This window comes from Embiotoca jacksoni, unplaced genomic scaffold, assembly GCF_022577435.1.
Source record: "Embiotoca jacksoni isolate LCO1_2020_lvr unplaced genomic scaffold, fEmbJac1.0.p SCAF_8, whole genome shotgun sequence".
In the NCBI taxonomy this organism is placed as follows: domain Eukaryota; kingdom Metazoa; phylum Chordata; class Actinopteri; family Embiotocidae; genus Embiotoca; species Embiotoca jacksoni.
Window position 1 is genome coordinate 12296881 of NW_027185436.1, and position 24235 is coordinate 12321115.

Sequence of the window (24235 nt, forward strand, 5' to 3'; positions counted from 1 at the left end):
GATTAAACAAAGTTGTAACACGGTGCCCAGCCAATGAAACTAATTATTTTCTGCTTCCCTGCCAAGAGCCATAGCTATTTTACAGAGAGAATATTCTTCCTCTTTTGGACAGAGTTACTGCTACGCAGTATACCATTTCAAGAACAAGACTGAATGCTACTCCAACATGACTCATGCGCTAGATTATATAAACTTTTACCGTGCTTATTTGATCTTCTCTGTCTCATTTTTAAACAGAGTTGGCACGTGAGCTTCAGCTCAGTGTGGATGACATCAATAAGATCCGTGTGGAGAATCCAAACTCACTCCTGGAGCAGAGCTCTGCACTGCTCAACCTGTGGGCCACTCGTGAGGGCAAGAGGGCCAAGAGTGAGTAAATGAGATCTGAGTTTGCTGCAAATTTCTCTCATCTCTTCACATTCTTTGAGTTTCCGCCTTTTTAATCCAGTCAGTTAGGTTTCTGTAATTGCTTGAAACACCTCCCCTCCTTCTCTTTTTCCTTGTCTGCTTGCTTCTCTTCTTCACGCGTCCTCACTGCAGTGGAGAGCTTATACACAGCTCTGAAGAGCATCGATCGTATGGACATCATCAACATGTTGGAGGGCCAGCCGCCTCAGCCTGTGAGACAGGGCTCCCGTGATTTCAGCCGACGCCGAAACAATGAGAGAGAGCACCTCTCCCCTGGTATGACCAATGGTAAGCTCCCTCCCCTGATCCCACTATGCAGCCCGTTCCCGTTATCCTTTTTTCCCTGATCGCAAGTACATTTTCCAATAAACTTACATCCTCTTTCCCTAACATCCCCAAAAGGCAATGTGAAGTTTGTTTACCTCCGAATTCTCTCTGTTGTCTCCATGTCTTTCTAATTTATTCCTTGTGATGCTCTTGTGTATGAAAGCTGCCAAAAAGGTCAAACTTTTGCAGGATTTTACCTCAGCAACATGCAGGGGGACTCAGGACACTCCTACTGTACTCCAACCGCTGTAGCCTTTGGTTATATATCCTACACTGCATTTATGTGCTGCTATGATGAGTGATAGAGAAATGCAGTGAGGTATCTAGAAAGTGATGATTAAATGGTGAATGTTGGGCAGTCACTGGTTTAGTGGAGTATTGATCTAGGTATTTCATAGAGATAAATTAATTCTTCTATCATTAATAGTTTCAGCTAATTTGTGTTTTTATTGTTTGTTAAGATGGTTAAGAAATGTACTCAGCTCACTTTGAATAAACCAATCAGTCAACGTATAGTACCTGATAATATTTTAGATTTGTATTTACCCTTTTAGAAATGAAATGAAATATAATTTAGCATGATATCTTGTCTGTAAAACACCTTGTCATACATGATCAGTCCACATAGATCATCAGTATGGCCCAGCATATCTGGCCTTCCTACCAGTTGTCAGTCCTCAAGTCTTTTACTCCTTTTCCTCATGGTTTCCTTCACACATGCATACCCTACATCTTATTGACTCCATTTTCACCTCTGGACTGATGTGAGCTCCCCCTTCTTCCTGGACTGGCTTCTCCTCTCTGTCTCCAGTGCAGATGATGAGTTAGTCAGGCAGGCGACAGGTCCTCTCTGTGAAAACTTGGAGCAATAAACAGAGATGTAACAATGCATACGGATGTGACCATGACAATCAAAGGGTGAAAAGGGAGACTTTCAGATCACAGCTGCAGTGAATCTGATAACCGTGTATCTGTCTTCTCTGTCTATCTGTCTGGCTACCTGCCTCCCAAAGGCCGTTCCTGCTTTGACTTGGTGGCTTCGAATACCTTGGATATTGTGTCCTCTGCTTGTTTTACAGCGATCTCAGTGAGAGATTTAAAGAGGTTTATGACTTACTGATCCAGTTTAGTACATACTTAAGGCACAGCAACAACACCCAGCCTGACTTTTTAGGCCATAAATAAAAAGGGTCAATGAATAAAATTGCAAATAAATAAAACAGTCAAAGATAGGAAAAATAAATCTTTGAATGCTAAAAAGAAATTGAAAATAACAGGCCACACCTTTCAAAAAACATTGTGGCACACACATACATTTATTTTTGATTTCCTTATGCATCAGATTTATTTATTCACTTCTGAATAAACTTTATTTATTTCTCAGATCTTTTCCCTGGTTCACTTATTCATTTATTCAATTTATTTGAAAGCAAACAGTTTTGGAAATATACTAGTTTGCTTTCTTTCCAAAAGTTAGATGAGAAAATGATACAAGTCTCACGTCTGTCTGTTAAATATAGAATCACAGCGAGCAGGTAGTTAGCTAAGACTGGAGACAGGTGGAAACAGCTAGCCAAGTTTTGTCCTGGCCATAGACTGTATATAAAAGGTTCTGGACTTTCTTTTGGCTGATGTGGTAACTTCTCGGTGTCCAAGGGTTTCTCGGCATTAAGTTACAAAGCCAAGAAATGTTACCCAATGCAAAACCAAAGCTGGTTATTTTAAAGTAACAAGATATAAGTTGGTAAACATGGGGTTAAGCAGTGATAGTAGAAGCAGACTGTAGGTTGTTAATGTTAAAACGGAGTCAGGTTAACTTTCCCCCCATTTTCAGTCTTTATGCTAAGCTAAGCTAACCGGCCGCTTGCAGTAGCTTCTTATTTAGCGTACAAACATGAGAGTTGTATCAGTCATCTTATCTAATGTTTGCCAATGAAAGGAAGGAGGTCTAAAAATATAAATCCAAAAAGTCGGGTTCTGTCCGACATACAAAAGAACACTATATCTTATTATCTGCAAAGTAGTGTTGTTTTTTTGCTTTTTTTTTTTTTTTTTATACAGTAAAAGTTCCCGCTTACATCTATAGGATCAGTTTTCCGTCATAGTTCTTGTGCACCTCGACTGTAGGCCAACACTTTTTCTAAAGTTTGTTCATTTGTAGGTTCAAATAAAACTAGATCACATTAGAGTTAGACTTCTTCCTTTTTTTTTTAAGGGGGTATCTAAATTCTGTCTGCCTGTTGTTGCATGGGGAGTAGTTTGAGTCTCTTTAGGGTTAATGTTGGTGCACTGAATGTCCTTTTGGGAGCCCTGTTTTCATTCCCTGTGAATCTGTCCCTCTCTCTGTGTTTCTCTGGACATGTCATCTGCAGCCTAGCCGCCCTACTCTTCCTCCTTCTCACTCCTCTCCGAACTCTGACTTCATGCCGACCTCATGTTGACCTCTGACCCACATCTTTAGCTTTTATTTTTTTCGCGACCAGTTTCTTTATTTTTTTTCTCTTGAAAACCCGCACCTTTTTAAATGTCCGCTCTGTGACAGATACCCCTCACACAGACTGTGTACTCAGCACCCACTGGGAGGGGGGAGGTGACCCTCGCTCTCTCTTGCTGTTTCTGTCTGTGTTCATCACCCTATTTTATATTCCTCTTTCTCTCTTCTTTCGCTCTTCTCTTTTTCCTTTCCCTCTTTTCCCATCCCTTCTTTCCCTGCCCTCCTGCATGTCGGCATGTGCACAAGACTTTCATTGCTCATCTTCCTCTGTGTTTGCATGGAGACACTGGGATGAAGGGCAGCAGTAACACTGGCTTGTCGGAGATGACGCTTCACACACTGCATTAGCACCTAATGCTGCCTGACCAACAGACATGTGTCTTTGCATGGCATGCATATTGAGAATGACTCTACAGTCTGTCTCTGTTACTCCTCAGTGATCTGTCCTAAGGGGGGTAAAAAAAAAGAAAAAAAAAAAAGGCCATAAACCTTTTTTGTGAACAGTGACTTGTGTCTGCTCTGTTCATGTATGAATGTTGTGGTCGTTTTGTGTGTCGCTGATTCTATGTAAACTATTTCCATCTTATTTTGTGTCAAAAACATGTTTTTTGTGTTTTTGTGAGTGTTGTCTGATGGTCAAATTGATATTGTCCCTCTCCTTATTTAAATGTGGTTATTTTTTAATGTGCAAATCAGTCTGTGTGATTGTATCAGTGCGAGCGTCTTTGTGTTTTGATTTGTAAAATGTGTTTTGTGTCTTCCATATACATGTGTGCCCAGTGTTAATGGGCTGAAAGAGTTTATTTCTGTTACGTGTGTTTTTATGTGAGATTCTCTGCTTTGTCTCTCTATATTTCTGTCTTTCAGTCAGGGGGGTTCAGAAAATCTCAGTCACATTTTTTCATATTTCACATTCTCATCTTGATTTTGTTTGTCTTCCCAATATCACTCTTGACCATTATTTTCTAATTTACTGACACGAAAGAGAGAAGACTGACAAACTCTTTCAATAACAAATTCATGGAAAACGGAAGCATTTAGTTTTTATATAATTTTGTATTTTGTGTTGTGTTACCAAATGCAGACTGATAACACATAACCATGGCTTCTGGTCCAGAGAAGTAGAGTTCATACACACAGACTAACATCATATATATATGTTTCATAAATACTCACCCAACCCTGCACCACATTAACTTGTCAGACAAATATGTGCTGGTACTGTAAAGTCATAAACCATGTTTATTTCGTTGATTTGTTTTTCTCTCCAAAATAGACTTGTTCTATCAGATATTCATAACAAATGTTCATACATGATTCACATTTTCTGCAAGTGATCCATAATACAGTGAATTTGGCATATATAAGGGTAATCATGTGATTTTGGTTTAATTTAGAAATCACTGTAATTATATTTTAATCATATTATTAAAGTTATAACTAATTTCTGCAGACGATATAACTCAGATTTGAACCATCATTGTACAGACAAATATTAAACAGCATTTGAAGAAAAGCCAAATGGAAACTAATCATTTGAGACATAGCCCCTAAACTTTAAAAGGACCTGATGCCTCTGTATCTTTGGGGATCTGAATAAAAACATCAAATGATGTTAAAAAAAATAATTCATCATCTATGAACATAAAAAGACTCCTGTCTATTTCTGTTTTTACAGCTCATTTGTGGGGTTTTTCTCACAAATCTTCATAGTGCAAAGCACTAACAAAAATATACATGTATTTATTATTAATACTTCATGATAAGACAACTGACAGCAGCTGAAAGGGTGAAAGAGAAAGTAGGACAAGGGGTCTTTTTTGCCGCTTGGTGTCTCAAATATCTCCTGCACACTCAGCAATAGTCTCCTGCCAACCATGAATCAAGTTACACCCTGTGCTCTGCACAGTTTTATTATCACTGTACAGTACAGCTATACGGTCAGTCTTTCTCACTCATATGCATATGAACGTGGTCCTGCATTAAGGAAATTTTCTCCTCCTCTTCCTTTATTACGTATTTCATGCCCTGCACCACATTCTGTTTTATATTCTGGTTAATACACTCCTTGGTAATATGTCCTGTAATGTTACAGTCATACTGCTACTTTTCTTTATCCTCTTCCATTCATCAACATCGTTGTAGACACAATTCACTTCATTTCCAGGGTCATTTTCAGAATAATTCATTTAGTATGATCAGGTTACAATACAGATTATTTGTGTATTTACAGAGTAAAAGTGCACTCTTCATAGTCCTCCACTGGATTTTCTTTCTTTTGAAGCATGTCATATAAGAGTCATTATTTTAATAAAAACATCATCCCTGCTCCTGTGACATTGTGCTCTGCCATTCCAGGTCTGGTTTTAGAAGAAAGAAAAAAATATTGTTACCAAGGGTGTTTGAGAAACAGCTGTAGGAGTGACCTGAGTCCACAGCACATTAACAACATGCAGTCTTATTAATTGATATAACTGCACTTGAAATGCTAATTCAAATTTTTGTCCGAGGCAGCAACCGTATGAAAACTGAAGTCTGCTGTAACTCTGTCTGCACAATTATCAACACTCTTAAGAGTTTTATGTTTCTGTGGCTGTGTTATATTGAATGCATTATAATAAATGTATGTGTCAATGAGAGCGCAAACAGCTCTGTGGAGTGAGCAGAGAGTGTGTTCACTTGTGTGTGAGGAGAAAATGAGTTTGCCTGCGTGCATGCCATCTAGCCTGACAACAATATTAACCTGCCTGTTTCTGAGTGGGTCTGAATGCATGCATAGATGAGTGTGAGTGTATGTGCGTATTAGTATGAGACAAGTGTGTCCCTGCCAGACAGGTGTCAGTAATCCCTCTCCGTCTCCCTGCAGGTGGCAGCCAGCAGAGCAGCATCAGTCACTGCTGGGTTCGAACCTCAGTGTCAGTCTCTTGGTCCGTCTGGCTGTGTCTGCTGCTGCTGCCGCTGCTGCTCTCACCGTCAGCGCTGGCTGATTGAGCTTGACAAACCCTCTTCTAAAAGCTGCCCTTGCTCTCTTGTCCTAAGCTCCTTGCACCTTTATTCCAGCTCCTATTGTCTTGGTCCCCCACCCCTCTCTTCCACCCCACTCCTCTCCCATTTGTCCCTTCAGCCTCCTCTACTCCTCCCCTTGATGCCCAGCTCCTGGGCAGGGGCACTTATCCCCTCCCAGGGTCGCGATGCTGTGGGGGTGAGGTGGGGAGCGAGGCGGGGGGCCGGGTGTCAGTGTGCCTCTCTCTGTCTCGCTCCAGGTTATGGGCTCGCGCAGGATGAGCTTCTGTCACCGGCCTCCATGCAGTACAGCCTGCCCTCCCCGCTGGGTGCTGAGCCTTACTGGCAGGAGGTCTCCAGTCTGGACTGTGCACCCATTGCCACCACAGAAGAAGACACCCTGATGGAGATGTCTGATGTGCAGGTGTGGCCCTCAGGCAACAGCCCTTCTCTGGTGCCCGTGGAGGATTCCTCGCTGGAGTGCAGCAATGCCGATGATTCAGAAGGTCTGCTAGGGCTGCCGTACGGAAGTCTTGGTCGGCCGGCCAGTCAGGCCAGCGCAGCCAGCGGAGGGGGTGGGGTGCTGAGTGGCTCCATTGAGCTGCCCGAAGACGATTCAGAGATGGGCGTTGACTCGCTCAGCACAGCCACGCCTGCCTCGCTCGGTGGCACCATCGCTGGGATCAATCTTAACGGGCTGAACAATGGTCAGGGGTCAGAGGCAAGTTCAGAGGCATCAGCCGTCACAAATACGACTGGTGGCGATGGAGCTGGAGGAGGAGGAGGAGGAGGAGAAGGCCGGACGGGCTCAGTCGAAGGGTGTTCTCTTGTTGCAGGACAGCAAAGGGTGTATGCCCGATTGAGTGAGTCCCCTGGTCTGAGCTGTGTTGCAGATCGAAATGGAGACAGGTGAGTCAGACCTCTGTAAGCCTTTCAGGTTGTGCAAAGACACAAAATTCCCTTTTAACTTATTGCATGTCAGTGAAAATTCATAACCAAGGAGTTATGGTAGCTGTTTCATTGTCCTTGCAGTAATCATGTATAATGCATATACCACCTCATCATTGATCCAGTGATCTTTTTATTGGTCCTTTCAGGTCAGGTAATGGTGGAAACGGAGGTGGTGGAGGCTCTTTCCTTTCCTACATGCAGGAACAGACTGGCCCAGGGTGGATCCCTGTCACTGACCCTCAGGCTTGGGTGGGCAGTCAGCCTAAACCCAGGCAGGCCATAGAGACCATGATGTCATCAGTACGTAATGCAGTGGACGGTGACCAGTCCTGTGTGTCCCAGGAGGCCTTGCTACAGCCTGTGAGGGACATGGGGCACTCTGAGATCTTACGGGGGCACTTCAGAGGTACCCAACCATTTGAGAAGGGTTTGGGCTTCCCACACAGGGTACCCGAGTTGAGGGCCTGGGATGACGTGCGCCTGAAGGGCCAGGTGAGTGTGTTGCTTCTCCCATGCAAAATTAAAGGCATGAAAATCAGTAGGTCTCCTCTGGGGACCTTAAGTGTCTGTACAACATTTCATGGCTGTACATATTTCAGTCTAATTGGTGGACTGAACAAGACATAAAAACTAGTGATTTTACAATTTTTTTTTTAATGACAAAGTACCAAAGTCTCAACCTGCCTTCATCAAAGAAATGTTGTGAAGTTTTATAAAAAAAAAAAAAATTAAAAAAAATTCAAACAATCCAACTGCTCCCTGCTCTGTAGGTTGATTTAGCAGATACAGTGAATACAGTACTACAATGTTGACCACACAACAAGCAGAGCTCTGGTGGTCGTTTTGGTTTTCTTCTTCCTCTCCTAGAAGTCACACGTTTAAATCAGATGTAACATTCAAATCAGCATTATCTTTTGCATGATATGTCCTAAAACATAAACACAACTGCAAACACACATGGGATCTTTGGCCCAAGATGGGCACAAACAGCAGGTCCGGCCAAATATAGAAAGCGCTCTCACTCCCTCACTCATGTTACATGATCCCCACCCGTCATTCCCACATTCACTTTCTGGCACAACACGGACACATCACACTGTACAGGACAATCTCAGCAGTGAAACTGTGCGAGGGCAAAAATAGAGTCACATTTGTGTCGCATTTAGGACTTTTGTGGGTTTGATTCTGCACGTCGCTCATGCCGGTGTTTAAAGAGCCCACCTTGACTTTGTTTGGAGGCAGCGATCTGCTGCATAAGTGTGTCTGCATAGTGATATGATTGTTTTTGAAGAAATATACCTACTGTGGGTTGTGGATCATGGGGAATGACAAAGAGTTCGTAGTTAGAGTACTGAGTATGTGAGAGAAGTTTCTTAGTGTGTTACCACAGCACGCAGAGACGCACTGGAGTATCTTGAGGTATTTAAAGCCCACATATCACATGGTCAGACAGCGAGAGAGGTGGGAACAGAAGCCCCCCAAGGTTGCTTTTGGATGACTGGGTACTCCTGACCTGACAGTGGGAAGGAGAAGGAATAGAGTCGAGAGGAAAAGGGCCCGGTGCCCCAGCTAATGGAGGACAGATATGAACTGAAAGACGCAACACTAGCTGGACTGAACCGGTGACAAAAGCCAAAGCTGCAGCTGTTACCTTCTCCCTTTGCTGTGAGAAGTGCTGTGTGGGAAACAGGAGTCGCTGAAGACAGAAGGACTGAAGCCGGAGTCGTCCATTGCAGCTCGTGTTGATTTGCTGGGGGTCAAAGTGGGATAATGTGGGCCCTGGTGACCGAGCTCCTCTTCAGCTTCGTGCTGCTAGCCTTCCTAGTCATCAGCTGTCAGAATGTCCTCCACATCGCCAGCGGCTCGGTGCGGTCTGTCCTCACCTACATACACGCTCAGCTGGACCACGAGCTCGGTGAGGTTGAGGGAGTAGCTGACGAAGAGGAAAACGTCACCACCAGAGTGGTTCGCCGCAGAGTCATCCTTAAGGTACAAAGAGAGCGACCGTGGAGAGTCAAGCAGGAGTTGAAGAACCAGTTTACCGGCAAGAAAATATTATGAAAGAAAAGAGCAAGAGGAAAATATTCTTTGATGAACGGTTGAAGGATGCAGTGTATTTGATCAAATGCAGCAGCGATACATGATAGGTTTGTGGTAATAGGAGTAATTGATTTGACAGGTTTTTTTTATTACAGTTGAGTGGAATAGGTGTGACCACAGTGGCAGTGACAATTAACCAAGGACACACTGGACACCAGGAAATGTGGCATATGTGTTGGGAATCATTTTCATTCTGTGAAAATATTCAGATTACTGTGTGGCTAAATTTATCTACCGCTGTTACGGATGTAAATAGATTGTTTTCTGCTCAACGAGTTTGGACTCCAGTTCTAAAAAAAAAAAAAAAAAAGTCGCATGGGCTCTGTGGCATTTTCTTTCTACTGTACCTCGAAGTCCCTCAGCACCAAACATTTGTTTGAGTTTTGTTCAGGTCTAGACCAGCACAAACTACTGTCGTTCTTAGCTTAATTGTCCGGCAGCAGGAATTTCTTTGAATTTATAAATAGCTGTGTAGACATGCAGCAGATTATTATGGGTCTTAACAGCATTGTCATGAACCTCATGAACTGTAATTACAAGTGTCCCAAAGAAACATTAGTGAGCTCTGTGGATCTCGAATGGTGGATTTACTTGCTCCCACAAACAAACAAACTAACCCCTCAACCAACTGCCATTCATCTGCTTCTCAGTGTTGCCAGTTAGTGGAGCAATTTATGGCATTCAAATTATTACACAACATTATTACGCAGCTATTTTAAAATGTTTCCAAAATTCAAAAAGGAGGAAGTGCAGTTTGTGTTTTCTTAAAAAAAAAAAAAAAAAAAAGCATACATTATTTATGAATATAAATGCTTTTCTCTTCACAGGGTGATGAGGTTGAAGATCTTCCAGGAGAGCAAGTAAGCGAGGAACAGTTCACAGATGAACATGGAAACATTGTCACAAAAAAGGTCAGCCATGCAAAATGGATTTAAATTGTTTTTCAGGAGTTGAGTCATTGTTCTTATTTCAGTGTCACAAGACTCACTCAGCATCTTCCCACACAATGAATATTAAACTAATAATCATTTCAAAGTTCCTCATGACATTACATCATTGATATATTTTGATTTTTGTTTTTCTCCATAAACATTTCTTCATATTTCACCGACTCTTTTCACTGCCTTTTCCACCCTCTCTGCTTTCATCCATCACTCTCTCCCACCCTCCTGTGTGCGGTTGTGTACATGTGTGTCGATGATAGATTGTGCGTAAGGTTGTGCGCAGAGGGAAGGGTTCAGGTGAGGAGGGGGTTCAGGAGATGAGCCTGGAGGGTTCTCTGCAGGACGCCAACGAGCTGGAGGGCGATGCTGAGCAGTTCATGAGCTACGCCATCTTGGGTCGGGACAGCGGCAAGGTGGGCTTCTGATCTGCAGGCAGCTCTCGGTCTCACCTGAGGCTCCTATTGTTAGATAGGGTGTGCAGGGAGAGCCGAAATCGACCGAATTATACCAGGTGATACAGCTGAGCATTATCACTGTTTGATCTAAATCCCTGTAGTTTATAGTGATTAGGGGACTCTGGGTTGCAGTGAGCTTTAAAGTCTCACCTCATCGGTGCTTCCCAGGCATCCTTCACAGTCCTTATGTAGCTTAACCTGCATGAGCACAGTTTGTTTGTGTTCTCATGACTTCAAAAGCTGTTTCATTGTGTGTCAGACCTAAATAACTACAGAAGACAGAGACGTGTTCAATTTATTTCTTGACTGCTGACCTTCTGTAACATTTATCTTGCCCAAATATTCCTATCTCCTGTTCATCTCCTGCATGTAAGGGGAACAAGTGAGTCCACGTGACTGGTGCTGTTATTGCTTTGGTTCTGGTGCTCAAAGTCCATCAGCTCATTCTGGGTTTCATCACTTTAGTAGTCACTAAGCCAGGTCATGTGTTTTTTTCCTGCATATTAATGACTGAATGAATTGATTGTGGTTCCTCGCAGTGGTTATAATTTCCATTTTCTCCCCATCAGTTGTCTCTGTCTTTTTGCCTTCATTAAAGTTTACAGCCCTTAAACTGTGACTGTGTGCCTTGTCACTCAAACCAACACGAGTCTCTCAATCAGAGCTGGGTCAAATACTATTTACAGTCATTGAACAGGAGTTCAACATGCCCGATCATTCAGACTACTTGTGTGTTCATTTGAAGAGCATTGCTTTTGTAATTGGTCCATTGTCTTATGTGGCTCAGTGCCATCCATTTAGTAAGCTGTTCGAAAATGAACATTTAAAATATTATTTGACACTACTCTGACCGGCAAATGCAGTGTCTTACCTGTCTTTCCAACTGCCAGCCATCACTTCTGTCCTTGCTTGACTGTTTATACATAATTTCTTTCTTTTTCCCCTCTCTTCACTTAATTGTCTCTCACATCTCTGTTACATCTCCCGTGTTGTTTTCTCTGTTTGTCTGTCCTCTCTTTCCTTGTGGTTCTATTTGTTCCCTCTGCGTGTCTATTTCTGTTTTCATTTTCTCATCTTTCCCCGCCTCTGTCCCTTTCTCTTTTATTTCACTCTCCCTTACTAATATCCCCTCAATCCCTTGTTCTGCTCCTGTCATCCCACCTCTTCTCATCCTCGCACCTCTTCTGCCGTCATCCTCCTCCCTCCTCCTCCCCGATGTAGCCCGATACTGTGGATGTGAAGAAAGGTGCTCAGATAGTGAAATGTGCCAGTCTGCGGAGAGTTAAGCAGTGAGGCAGACTGAGTGCTGCGTCCCCGCAGGTACGGGACTGACCCACAGCGCCTCATTTGACCTGTGGGCTAGACCATTTAATCCAGTCTCTCTGGATTAAATGCATCTGAATGTAACTTTAATACAATACTAATGATATGTAACGTGATGCTGGCACAGCTAAATGAAACGTAGATCTTCAATTTAATTAATGATTAAAATAATAATGACAAAAAGAAGTATTGTTGTCATTATTAATCTTTTGCCCATAAAATAAGTAATAAATATCATCAGGAAAACCTAAGTGCTGGAAGAGCAACCTGCTATCTCATGACAAACTTTGTCACGTCTGTATAATACAGAACTGAATTTGATTCTGATAGTTTTAGTATTAATCCAGGTGATATTTAGTAAAATGACATGTCCTTAGAAACCTGAGATGACTGGTAATGTTTCAGGAATTTCCTTTTTGCCTCTTGAGTTTTACACCAAACAAAATAGTTTTACAGCCTGTGTAAATAATTGTGGCTGCTCGCCTTCTGGCAAATGCTTTGTCATGTTTACATCAGAGTGTGGAGTTATATTTGTGAATAACCAAATGAAATAGATGCAGTTTGCTTAAATCACATTATTCTTTGTGTGATGCTAGCTCTCCCACTATACATAATGCCCTGTTGTGCACTCAGAAACGGGACACAAATATAATTCCATATGTCTTGCACAAACAGATCATTCATGTTGCAATGAATTATATCAGGTCAGCTGTTTTCTTCATGCATGTTGTGACAGGCTGTAAAAAGGTTGGCACAATGTGCACTCAGCAAACCAAACAACCTATCCTGGAAAGTGTCAGCTCCCAAGGTCAAAGCTGCAAGGCCAGGTCTCCAGAGAATGGGAGCCACTACATTGTGTGTGTGTGTGTGTGTGTGTGTGTGTGTGTGTGTGTGTGTGTGTGTGTGTGTGTGTGTGTGTGTGTGTGACTTGCCCTTTCTAACGCAAAGGCCGTGACATTCCTGAGATTACTGATATTTCAAGCTGCTGAATATTAAACCACTTTTGCCAACCATTTTTGCTTCAATGCTTTTGCAGAACTAATGTGTTGTGTTGTGGAGAGTTCTGGTGGCTAATTAAAAAAAATAGGGGAAGAATGTGGGTGACATATGAGGATCAGATTAAGGAAATTTCAAAGCCCATTTGACATTTTAGTCTGGCCATTTTAAAGACTCACATTTGCATTGACTGGTTCCAGCTTGCATGAGACATCTGTTCTGTACAGTCGTAAGGCAAAAGTTTGTCCCGTCCTAAATCAGTACATTTCCCTCTGTCCACAGAGTTCTCCACAGGATTCAACTCCTTCACCAAAACCATCCTACATGGGCACATGACCAGCAGCAGCTGACAGGAGGAAGACCACACATAAAAAGGCAGACACATGGAAATGAATGGCAACAGACACCAACTCAATGACAACCACAGTGGCTATGCCGACTATCAGCACGCACCAGATGAAAAGGATACGGATTTACTTGTAGTTTTTATGACATTTTTTTTTCCTTTTTAAAAGAAAACGTGGAAAAAAAAAAAACATCCACTACTAAGCTAGAAGCATGATTTCGTATAAAACAAAAACCAAACACACACAAAAAAAAAAAAAACTAGCAACCAAAACGTGCTTCCTGTTATCTGTATCAGCATGAGTGACTGCTGCCGCATGGCCTGTCTTTAACTACAAAATACTGAGGGAGTACAGGGGTGGGTGAAAGGGTGGGGGAGGGATGGGGAGGGATGGGGAGGAGACACTGCTGTATGGGACGTATGGGACAGGCATGCAATTGTAGGCTATGGTCAACCACAGGCCTATTTTCTAAACCAATGGGGAAATGTCTATCAGTCAAACTTTAGAAAAAGAGACTAAAATACTGAGAATTACGTAATCTCTAGGCAACAGGCTATTCCCCCTCCTCCACAACACACTCTTTCAACTAAGAGCATCACAAACTAGTTTAAAACCTGTCCCAGTGCTCTCTAAGTCCAGTAAAGCTACAATTACCACCCAAGGATATCAGTGTTGTACATAATATTGTATGCACTAAAATGCTCTACGTGACTGTGTGTTACGTGTGTTGTTTATGTTATAAGATCCCTATGCGATGCCACTGATGCTGCTGTTTCAGGTACATAAGAAATCCCTCCCTGTTTTTCCTGTTTGGTTCGTTTGGTCAGAATCTATATATTATTCTATATATCTTGAGATCTTTGTGGGTACAAGAACATACAAAATGTTGTGTCGCTCTGCCTGTTTTAAACGTTGGATTTATGTGTGTCCGGTTGTTTGTTTCTTTGTGCTTTTCACATGCTTTCGTCCTTTGCTTTTTGACATGTCAAACTGTAGAGGGAAGACATGCTGTAAGTCATTTACTGTACCGTGGGGGTTTCTTTGAGCTTCGGGAGGCAGGTTTCTGCAGTGAACCTGCCTCCCTAATCTTCTCTCAGAGTGTTTGCCTTGTGGAGAGGGCGGCAATGAGATGCACGATAAGTGACAGATTATAATGAGAGATTGATCTACTCGACCATCCCACTCCTCTGCCTTGTCCCCACTGTCCCGTATCCTTGTGCGGTTTGTGTTAATATGATGTCTGTCTGAACCAAAATCCCAATACCTCTCTTCACCCTGAATCCTTCCCCCATAGCCCAACCTCTGCTTCTCCATCCCCTCTCCTCTGCAGCCGGCCTCTCAGAGTAGATGTAGCAGTTCTGTCCACCTCCAGCAGGGGGCAGGATCTCACCTTCAGCTCGTAGCTGTGTCTGTTTGACCTCATCATGCAGTATATGATACCACCACAGGAGGTGCACTTACAGACCATCTCACCACCACCAGAAGATGTCACTTGATGAGGGTGCAGTAGCGTAGATGCTGGTAATAATGTAGCACTGGTTTGACTGGGTAACAGATGAAGCGTCAGGTGGAGAGAGCAAAGTGTCATGTCGAGGGTCGAGAACGTGTTGAGCTTTGATGTTTGTCTCCTTGGCAGTTCTTTGGAGCGTAGCAAATACAGTCAGTCACCAATCACTGTGATGAGAAACTGTAATACTGACCCGTAACTGTGAGCCTGACCCTTCCCGAAGCATGTCTCTTGTTTCACTCCTTTCTTTAGTGTTACGTCTTTCTTTTTTCATAATTTACTGTCTTAACTCTACTGCAGAAGAAGCAATAACTGCTTACAAAAGGAAAGGATTGTTTGTGTGCAAGTGTGTGTGACTGAGTGTGACAATAGAGGGAGGATTTTAGGATCATAGTTTATGTTCTTCCTCAGCTGGGGCTTGCACTGTGTTAATCACAGCTTTAGATTTCTCTTCACTCTACTCAGAAATGATGTCAGTACATTAGTATCCCTGATTTGATCACTTTGCCTCTCTAAAAGAGAAAACTATTCATGTATATTGGTATGACCTCATACCAGCCATCCCATCTGCAAAGTGCCCGATGTTTGTTTTTGTTACTCATCTGGGAATGTAGGTGTGTTCAGCCAGTTTTTAAACCTTAATGACATTCATATGCACCTTGAAAGAAATCCTGTTGTGTGTGTGTGTGTGTGTGTGTGTGTGTGTGTGTGTGTGTGTGTGTGTGTGTGTGTGTGTGATTTTATTATCACGTATTCAGTCCTGGATATTGGGACATGTCAGAGTTGTGATAAAATCACAGGAAGTACTATTGCAAATGGACAAAGAATATATGTGTAATTCTAAATCACCTATTTTTTAGAGTTGATTTACCTCAATAAGCGTGCCATCTCACATTATATCAATTACAGACATGCATTTCTTTCAAATGTCGCGTCAGACATCGAATGCTTTATTCTAGAAAAATATGTAAGTCACACAAACGTTGCAATAAGCACCCATCAATAAGTGTTTAGTATGGCTTCATGGCCAGAGATGATGAATGTAAAGTCTTGGTATACTGTGAGTCTTGTTATGAAGTAGTCATCTGTGTTGACTCTGTACTTCAGTAGATAAATAGGGTATTCACTCTGTTGTTTCAACTCTGTATCTGCTGTTGATTATCATACACATAACTTCATTCTCATTTCATCACAAACATACACAGAAGAGAGTTTTAAAGAGTGAAGCCTTTAATTGGGTTTTGACATTTTAACAAATATCCCTTCATCAGATATAATTTCAGCTTTATGATTTTGTTGATAAAAAATTTAGACATCAATAATAATTACACAGCAGTGTAAGTAGTACCCCTTATATCATAGCATACGGTTTGCTCTTTAAGGGCTCATATTATGGTATGCTTGGGTTGGTTTATGAAGCAGGGGTCATTTATGAATCCACTGCTGATGTCAGGGTTAGAATGTGTGGGGGGGAGAGAGGGGGGTGGTCTGATGAAATAAGGGGGGAGCACTTTGAAGTTAGACTAATTTGTGGGGAGGCTCGGTTGCCTCGCTGGCTAGTCTTTCAAGATGACAAGCATTTTCCCTCAACACAGCCCACCCCTGATCTTTTTCTGCCCTCTTACCAAATACGAGACTGAGCCGATTCTAAGGCTTCCACATGGGGACAGTTTGAACGAGGTTAGGAGTCCAACAAAGTGCACGCGGAGAGAGTCGTGGTTCCATCAGAAAAACAAACCCTGGGAAGCCCTGCACTGAGGGACTACTGAGACGATGCCATGCACCAAGTTCATGCAAAAATATTAACTGTTGCAAAAACTAGAGAACACATGTATATTCCTTTAGAATGGATTGAAGACATTATTAACGCAATAGCATATTACTCAATACTAAGGAATGCAACTGCGCACATGCACAGAAAATGTTTTTAACATAAAAGGCTATATATATATGAAATATATGAAAATATATATATATATTTACTTAGAATGCTATGCACCCTTACTTGTCAACTGGGATTCTAGTTATGTTATGGATGTACTTTTAGCATCATACAGCTGTAGCTACCAAGAGACTGTTGAGTTCTGGGTAATGCCTGCGACCTGGGGATAAATAGGGGTCTTGTGGGTATTTTAACTTGTTTTTGTTTGCTTTTTTTTATTGTTATGGAAAGTCAAACATGGATTTAAAATATACATGTAAAAGCCTTTTAATCCAATCAAATCCGAGGACATCTATTGACAATTTACTCTGTACACCAGCTCAACATTTACAAAATTAATAAAGAAATGAAATGTCTTTGTGTACAGTGTGTATACTTTTTTTTTTTTTGTGGGGCACTGACCATGCACAAGCCGACAACTGATGATCATCACAAAACCAAATGTTGCACCTGTTCCTGTGCATGCTGCTGAGCATCTTATGAAGACGATTACATAGATTTTGACAATGACGTGGAAAAACAGGGCTACTCTTTAAAACTCCTCATATGAATGCACAAATTAATACATCAGTGGCTCCACCAGGTGGATAGATTAGTTTATCGATTTTTAGTATCTATTAAATAAAAAATAAATAAAAACATTTCTGCAAAGTCAGCAGGCATTGCATGTGTTTGCCTGCAGTTAGATTGAACTGTCGGTGGCTCATAGAGCATAGTTTGAGTGTTGATCTAATATCGCACAGGCGTTATGTGCCAGTAGGGGTCACAATAAGCTTATTTTGTCCATCTCAGGCGCTTTTCCCCTGCAGCTTGTATGTCTGAGTGGCGTTTTTTTTTTTTTTTTTTTGCATGTAGAGAGGGTTTGTGGAAGCAGAGGATCGTTAAGTACGAGACTGCGTGTTGTAATGTGACGCATTTTTCTTTAATTTGCACTCATGACAAAAGAGCTATTTTATTTGTATTCATCAGAGAGAAGCCACTCTGTTAAGCCGAGGCAATATCTGACACCCCGAGCACGGCGTGGCTTTGTTGTCGTGTAAACCCAAGACTCGCCGTCTTGTTTGATAATACTTTTCGTCAGGTAGTTGCCGTTTTTGTTAGAGTCGAGAGATGTCCACTAACTGCCAGAAGACGAGCGCCAAGGCCATCCCGTCGACCAGGAGAGTGACCATCAACGACGCGGAGCACATGCCCCACGACTACTCCACAACCCCCGGAGGAACACTGTTCAGCACGACCCCGGGTGGTACGTACTGCTGCTATGCATAACACTGTGATAACACTCGGGAGATGTACTCTGTACCCACGGGCCACACACACACACACACGACTCTTGGCCACTAAAAGAGCTGCTTTGTCAGCGGGAGCAGCGAGTGATCGGGCTCAACTCCACGAGTCCATGAGGTCGGCTCCTGTCAGCTGGTGGCTAATGCTAATGGTAGCGTTTCTTTACTATATAGGAGAGGAGACGCGGAAATACTGACTCTGGAGCGCTTCAGTGATTGTTAGCCCACGCAGGTGGGTTGTTTATACTCGTGGCGCTAGCTTTCTCATTAAACGTGATATGTTTCAGGTTTTCTTTTGTGGCTTGCATCAGCTGATCTCGGATCAGTCTCTTAACAGGCTCAGCTGCAGCCAAAGGTTCAGATTGGATTGGCTGGGTCAAAGTCACGTGATCACCCCCCCCCCCCCCCCCCCCTCTCTCTGCTGTGTCTTCAGAAGCAGCAGTTTCAGCCGGTGGTGCTCACTGGCATGTTGTGCTCAACGCAGAACCAAATCCACCTGGTCCAGAGACGTGGAGGTGCACTGAATCCACCGTGCCGAAGCCCCCCCACGTTGTGTTAGTTTTAGGGATAGGTTAGGGAGATGTCGACTGACAGTGCAACAACCAATCACGGCGGTGTGCAGTGAGTCTGGATGGGGTCGCACCTAGAGGTGGAGCTGGAAATGGTTCAACTCCACCTCTACAGTAAGGTACATACACAAAAAGCATTAACTGTACCTTACTGAACAAAAAAAAAACGTCCAGTGATATGAACCGCACTGTGCAGTTTTGTGAATTCTTCCACGAACACAATAAATAGAGGTCTTTAACAAAATGTCAAAACTTATATTTTCTTCACATCGTTTTGATAAATTCAATTATTTTAGAATGTTTAAAAAAAAAAATTAAAAAGGGGGGGGGGCTGGAATATACACTGCTCAAAAAAAATAAAGGGAACACTTAAACAACACGATGTCACTCCAAGTCAATCACACTTCTGGGAAATGAACCTGTCCAGTTAGGAAGCAACACTGATTGGGAATTAATTTCACCTGCTGTTGTGCAAATGGAACAGACAACAGGTGGAAATGAGGCAATTATCAAGACAACCCCTATAAAGGAACGCTTCTGCAGGTGGTGACCACAGACCATTTCTCTGTCCTCGTCCTTTCTGGCTGATTCTTGGTCACTTTTTCATTTTGCCAGTGCCCTCACCACTAGAGGTAGCATGAGGCGGTGTCTACAACCCACAGAAGTTGCTCAGGTAGTGCAGCTCATCCAGGATGGCACATCAATGCACGCTGTGGCAAGAAGGTTCGCTGTGTCTGTCAGCACAGTGTCAAGAGCACGGAGGAGATACCAGGAGACAGGCCGGTCCACCAGGAGACGTGGAGGGGGCCGTAGGAGGACAACAACCCAGCAGCAGGGCCGCTATCTGCTCCTTAGTGCAAGGAGGAACAGGAGGAGCACTGCCAGAGCCCGACAAAATGACCTCCAGCAGGCCACTAATGTGCATGTTTCTGCTCAAACTGTCAGAAACAGACTCCATGAGGGTGGTACGAGGGCCCGACGTCCACAAGTAGGGCCTGTGCTTACAGCCCAACACCGTGCAGGGCGATCGGCATTTGCCAGAGAACACCAAGGTGGGCAGCTTCTCCATTGGCGCCCTGCGCTCTTCACGGATGAGAGCAGGTTCACACTGAGCACACGTGACAGACGTGACAGAGTCTGGAGACGCTGTGGAGAACGTCCTGCTGCCTAAAACATCCTCCAGCAGGACCGGTTTGGCGGTGGGTCAGCGATGGTCTGGGGTGGCATTTCTTTGGAGGGCCGCACAGCCCTCCATGTGCTAGCCACAGGTACCCTGACTGCCATTAGGTACCGGGATCCTCAGACCCATTGGAAGACCATATGCTGGTGCAGTGGGCCCTGGGTTCCTTCTGGTGCATGACAATGCTCGGCCTCATGTGGCTGGAGTGTCAGCAGTTCCTGCATGATGAAGGCATTGATGTTATGGACCGGCCTGCCCGTTCCCCAGACCTGAATCCAATCCAGCACATCTGGGACATCGTGTCTTGTTCCGTCCACCGACGCCACGTCGCACCACAGACTGTCCAGGAGTTGACTGATGCTTTGATCCAGGTCTGGGAGGAGATCCCTCAGGAGAACATCCGTCGTCTCATCAGGAGCTTACTCAGGCGTTGTAGGGAGTGATACAGGCACGTGGAGGCCACACACACTACTGAGCCTCATTTTGACTTGTCTTGAGGAATTTCCACAGAAGTTGGATTAGCCTGTGATCTGATTTTTCCACTTTTATTTTGAGTATGATTCTGAATCCAGACCTCCATGGGATAATGATTTTGATTTCCATTGATCATTCTTATGTTATTTTGTTCTCAACACATTCCACTATGTAATGAATAAAGGTTTTCAACTGGAATATTTCATTCATTGAGATCTAGGATGTGTTGTTTAAGTGTTCCCTTTTATTTATTTTTTTTGAGCAGTGTATGGCCCTAAAATAATGTGAAACTATTTCAGGGCATTTCTTAGATTAAGATATTTTTCACGATAGTACAAAATCCTGAAAAATATTTGATTAGCAATTTTAAGAAAATACAATTTCAACAAAGTAAGTGCTACAGTTTTATAAGTCAGCATAAACATAACAGTTTGCCTTAAAATATTCCGTAAAAACTTTAGTTATTACACTAGTTAGTTTTACATCTGATCTTCTGAAACCCAACCAGTTCCACATCACTGAAGTCGCTCCTCTTTTTGAGAGTAACTCCTCTACTGTGAAGCTGCGTTGTCGCTGTGCTTAAGTAACATGTAGTCATCCTACTCCACAGAGTAACGCTATGATATTATTACATCAACAAGTTGGAATATTGCCAACATCATGATATTATTTATCAGGACTAGTTTAGCATGCAGGTGTAGGAAAAGTGTCAAGTCAATGATGATTAAGCACGATTGCAGCCAATGCCAGTGTGACCTCACTGCTCTGTCTGATATATCAGTGCAGCATTTCTGATGGTCCTCCTTCTCTCTTCCTTCCTCTTCATGCCAAAGGTACCAGGATCATCTACGACCGAAAGTTCCTGCTGGAGTGTCGCAGTTCTCTGGTGGCCAAGACCCCTCCACGAGGCCTGCCCAAAATCCCCGGGGTGACCAGCCCTCCCTCCAAAGACACCAGTGAGAAGGCCCATAACAGAAAACTACTGAACAACAACACCACCACTGCACCTGACAGTAGCAATGCTGGTATGTCCACACCTCACACAAACATCACAGGCTTTTAAATTGAAGGATTCAATTCCTAGATTCAAATAAACACATGCAGCCACTGAACAAATTTTCAGTCAAATCAGAAGCTGCGGTAACAGATCCCACGAGCAACATTTCCATGTGATTCAGAGAAACATGCTCATTTAAAAAGACAACAGCCCGTAGAGCTGCGTCCATTTCATCTATGCTTCCCACGATTTTTTGTGTGTGAAGGGTGAGTAGCACCGTGACATGCACTGAGCACAGGGAAGCTACGAGTACTTTTAAGTTTTGTCGCTAGATCATCATCAGTTCCTGAGTTACACACATTTTTGTGAGGACTGGTCAGGGAGCATCTGAAATTTGTCCGTGGACATGAGCAGAGGGCGCACATAAATATTCCTGCCAAACTCTGGAGGTCAGCTGCAGAGACCCTTAAAATTCTTCATGAATCCTGCAGAGATAAAGCAATGAGCCGGGCGTGGCGTTTTGAATGACATTAATGTTTCTGATGGGCAGAACATCACTGTCCAAAACTGAAAAAAGGCACATCAGGTCAGGCACACAACCAGGGGAGTTTTCTTTGACACAATGAATTTGTCCTCAGGGGTCAGACTGTCAACACTGAGTCCTACTGTGATGCTCTGAGACGTCTGAGGAAAAACATTGAGTGCAAATGATCTGATCTGTGGCGCAATGGCACTTGGGTTCTCCAACATGATACCACGCCCGCATAGCACACTGAAAACACACAAGTTTCTCGCTCACGATAACACAATCGTCACTCTTCATCAGTCCTACCCACTGGATTTGGCTCCCTGCGACTTCTTTTCATTCCCCAATAATTTGTCACAAACTCAGATGTGCACTCTCTGCTCAAGTTTTAGGTGCGTAAAAAAAAATCGCAGATGCACCCAGACCGCTGCTCACAAATCATGCGTAACCCGGGTGCTGATTCAGATCAAGCGACGACATTTGGAGTACTTACTCACGAAGGTTGCAGCTTCTCTGGGCTCTGTGCACGTCACGGTGCTGCGCACCATTCGTGCGCAACAGTAGCAGTCTCAGAACTCCACCCTCTTATTTTAGTTGTTTGTAAACAAAGGCACTTTGTTAAAAAAAAATGTTTGTTAGAGACACTAACTTCAGATTAGTCATAAACTTTGTCGTTGCATCAGTTAGCAATAGCTTTTACTAGTTAATTACTAAAGTCCTTCTGTAATATTAAAGTGAAGCATTGTAGCATGAGACAGCTAAAATCTACACATGTTCTATTGTGCATGAAATGTATCTGTCTTTTGAAGGTGATGACGCACAGTTTGAAATGGACATCTAGATGGAGCTGAACAGGTGTCAAGATGCTGTGAAGAGAGGCTCAGGAGTACCTTCTCTTTTCCCGTCATCCATTCCATGAAGACAGAAGTTCTCCTTCAGCATCTCGTTTTATCAAGTCCGTCTTTGTCGATTTCATTTGGTTGTTTTGCCCGGAACAAATCTGTGGTGAAACTTTTTTTTGTCACCTCAAGGCTTAAACTTGATTTACGTGTGACAAAGTGTGCCTTGCTGTAGTTTGCTACAAATTTTTTTAAAAATCCAAGCTGAGAAGTACTTACCGCCAACAATGCCTCGTCCCTGAGTAATGAGAGAAATGAATGAAAATGAAGATCAAATTTATAACCATTCCAGAAGGGTTTAACACTTGATGTGCTGTTATTTCCACACCTCTCTCCTCAGATATTGCCTTGAAATGTTCAAAATACTGTATAATTCGTCAGCCATGCGATTAAAAATTAGTTCCTCACCCGAAGTGTTTTGCAAAAAATGTAAAACTGAATTTTGTTGATGTCATTTTGAGACCAATTTTCACAGTTTATCGGGTGACAAAAAGCATTAAAGCAAACACCATTGAAACAAACAGTTTCTCTTTGTCGTGTATTTCTCGGTGCGCGTTGAGTCAGTCTTGTGCTGTCAAGTTAGTGGTGTATATTTTTTTAATGATAATTATGTTCTTTTAGTTCAACGGATGAATAACAAGTTTCTTTTGGATTGTGTCATCTGAATGAGCAAAAAGCCATAAATGTGGTTGTATCAGTGATGAACACTATTCTTTGCAGTTCAAATGTTAAAGTAAGTGAAAGGTTAATATACATTTGAAAGTGATAACTCTTTGACGACCTGCCCATAGCACCTCCTGTTCTCCCCCTGTTTCAGCACAAGTCATATCAGAGGAATTCCTCACGGAGCTCACTGGCGGCTGATAACCTCTGTCAGTGGACTGTATAAAGAGAGGTCAATATACAACTGTACAGAGCCGGGATAAACTCCTTCTTTTCAATAAACATTTACATTTCCACTTCTGTCGCTGGCACCTTGTTGATTCCCTGCGCCTACATTTTTCTAAATGCATTATGAAGGGGCTCGCCAAGCTTTTATTTTAAAGATTTTATCATTAAAAACTCAAATAACTAGATGAAATGAATGTGCTCGAATAGTCTGATGTGTTTATTGCACTAAACTACTCGCTGATCTTTGACAGCACTGCTCATGACAGTTTAAATGTTCTTTGAGTTCCTCTGTTTATTTGCACTTTCAAAACGTTTCCATGTCAGGCGGACGGGCTCATTTTGTTTCTATGGGCAGTGCTCAGTCTGCCATGGACTGGTGATAGCGAGGCTGTTTCCCTGTCTTGTCACAGATGCATGGTGTAGAGGGTTAAGCTCTCTGAAACATCAGAGCAGTGCATAAACTAAGTACACATTATTCAATGACTAAAAGTGGAGCACAGGGGATACAAGTACCTGTTCACTGATTCACTGATCATGTGCTAGACATATTTCTATGCCAGAAAAAAGGGCAACAAACTGTAAGTCTACTTACAAAAGCCCAGCTACTGACAAGTGT

The 24235-nt window shown here is 42.9% G+C and overlaps 2 protein-coding genes across 7 annotated transcripts in view; both read left to right on the plus strand.

Annotated features, from left to right (window-relative positions):
* The window catches only part of ank1a (ankyrin 1, erythrocytic a), an 88817-nt gene extending 75131 nt beyond the window's left edge, over positions 1-13686 (plus strand). For 5 of the 6 annotated variants that reach the window (XM_069139198.1, XM_069139197.1, XM_069139202.1 and 2 more), the window contains 8 exons: positions 238-369; positions 541-696; positions 6493-7141; positions 7330-7675; positions 10111-10194; positions 10488-10640; positions 11904-12002; positions 13284-13686. In XM_069139198.1, coding sequence (XP_068995299.1) covers positions 238-369; positions 541-696; positions 6493-7141; positions 7330-7675; positions 10111-10194; positions 10488-10640; positions 11904-11975 — 1592 coding nt within the window. In that variant the 3' untranslated portion in view covers positions 11976-12002; positions 13284-13686. Of the gene's footprint in view, positions 1-237; positions 370-540; positions 697-6492; positions 7142-7329; positions 7676-7902; positions 9173-10110; positions 10195-10487; positions 10641-11903; positions 12003-13283 lie in introns of those variants that run through there. The other variant, XM_069139201.1, reaches the window with a different exon arrangement.
* A 3939-nt stretch (positions 13687-17625) lies between these two features.
* On the plus strand, positions 17626-23249 carry LOC138191820 (eukaryotic translation initiation factor 4E-binding protein 1-like). Its single transcript, XM_069138849.1, has 3 exons — positions 17626-18043; positions 21140-21331; positions 22639-23249. The coding sequence occupies exons 1-3, from the start codon at positions 17908-17910 to the stop codon at positions 22668-22670; spliced, it is 360 nt and encodes a 119-aa protein (XP_068994950.1). The 5' UTR covers positions 17626-17907; the 3' UTR covers positions 22671-23249.
* Positions 23250-24235: the final 986 nt, after the last annotated feature.

Coding starts and splice junctions, on each gene's coding strand:
- LOC138191820 (XM_069138849.1), top strand. CDS start 17,908: ATGTCCACTAACTGCCAGAAGACGAGCGCCAAGGCCATCCCGTCGACC. Junction 18,044..21,139: donor GTTCAGCACGACCCCGGGTG/GTACGTACTGCT, acceptor TTCATGCCAAAG/GTACCAGGATCATCTACGAC. Junction 21,332..22,638: donor ACCTGACAGTAGCAATGCTG/GTATGTCCACAC, acceptor TGTCTTTTGAAG/GTGATGACGCACAGTTTGAA.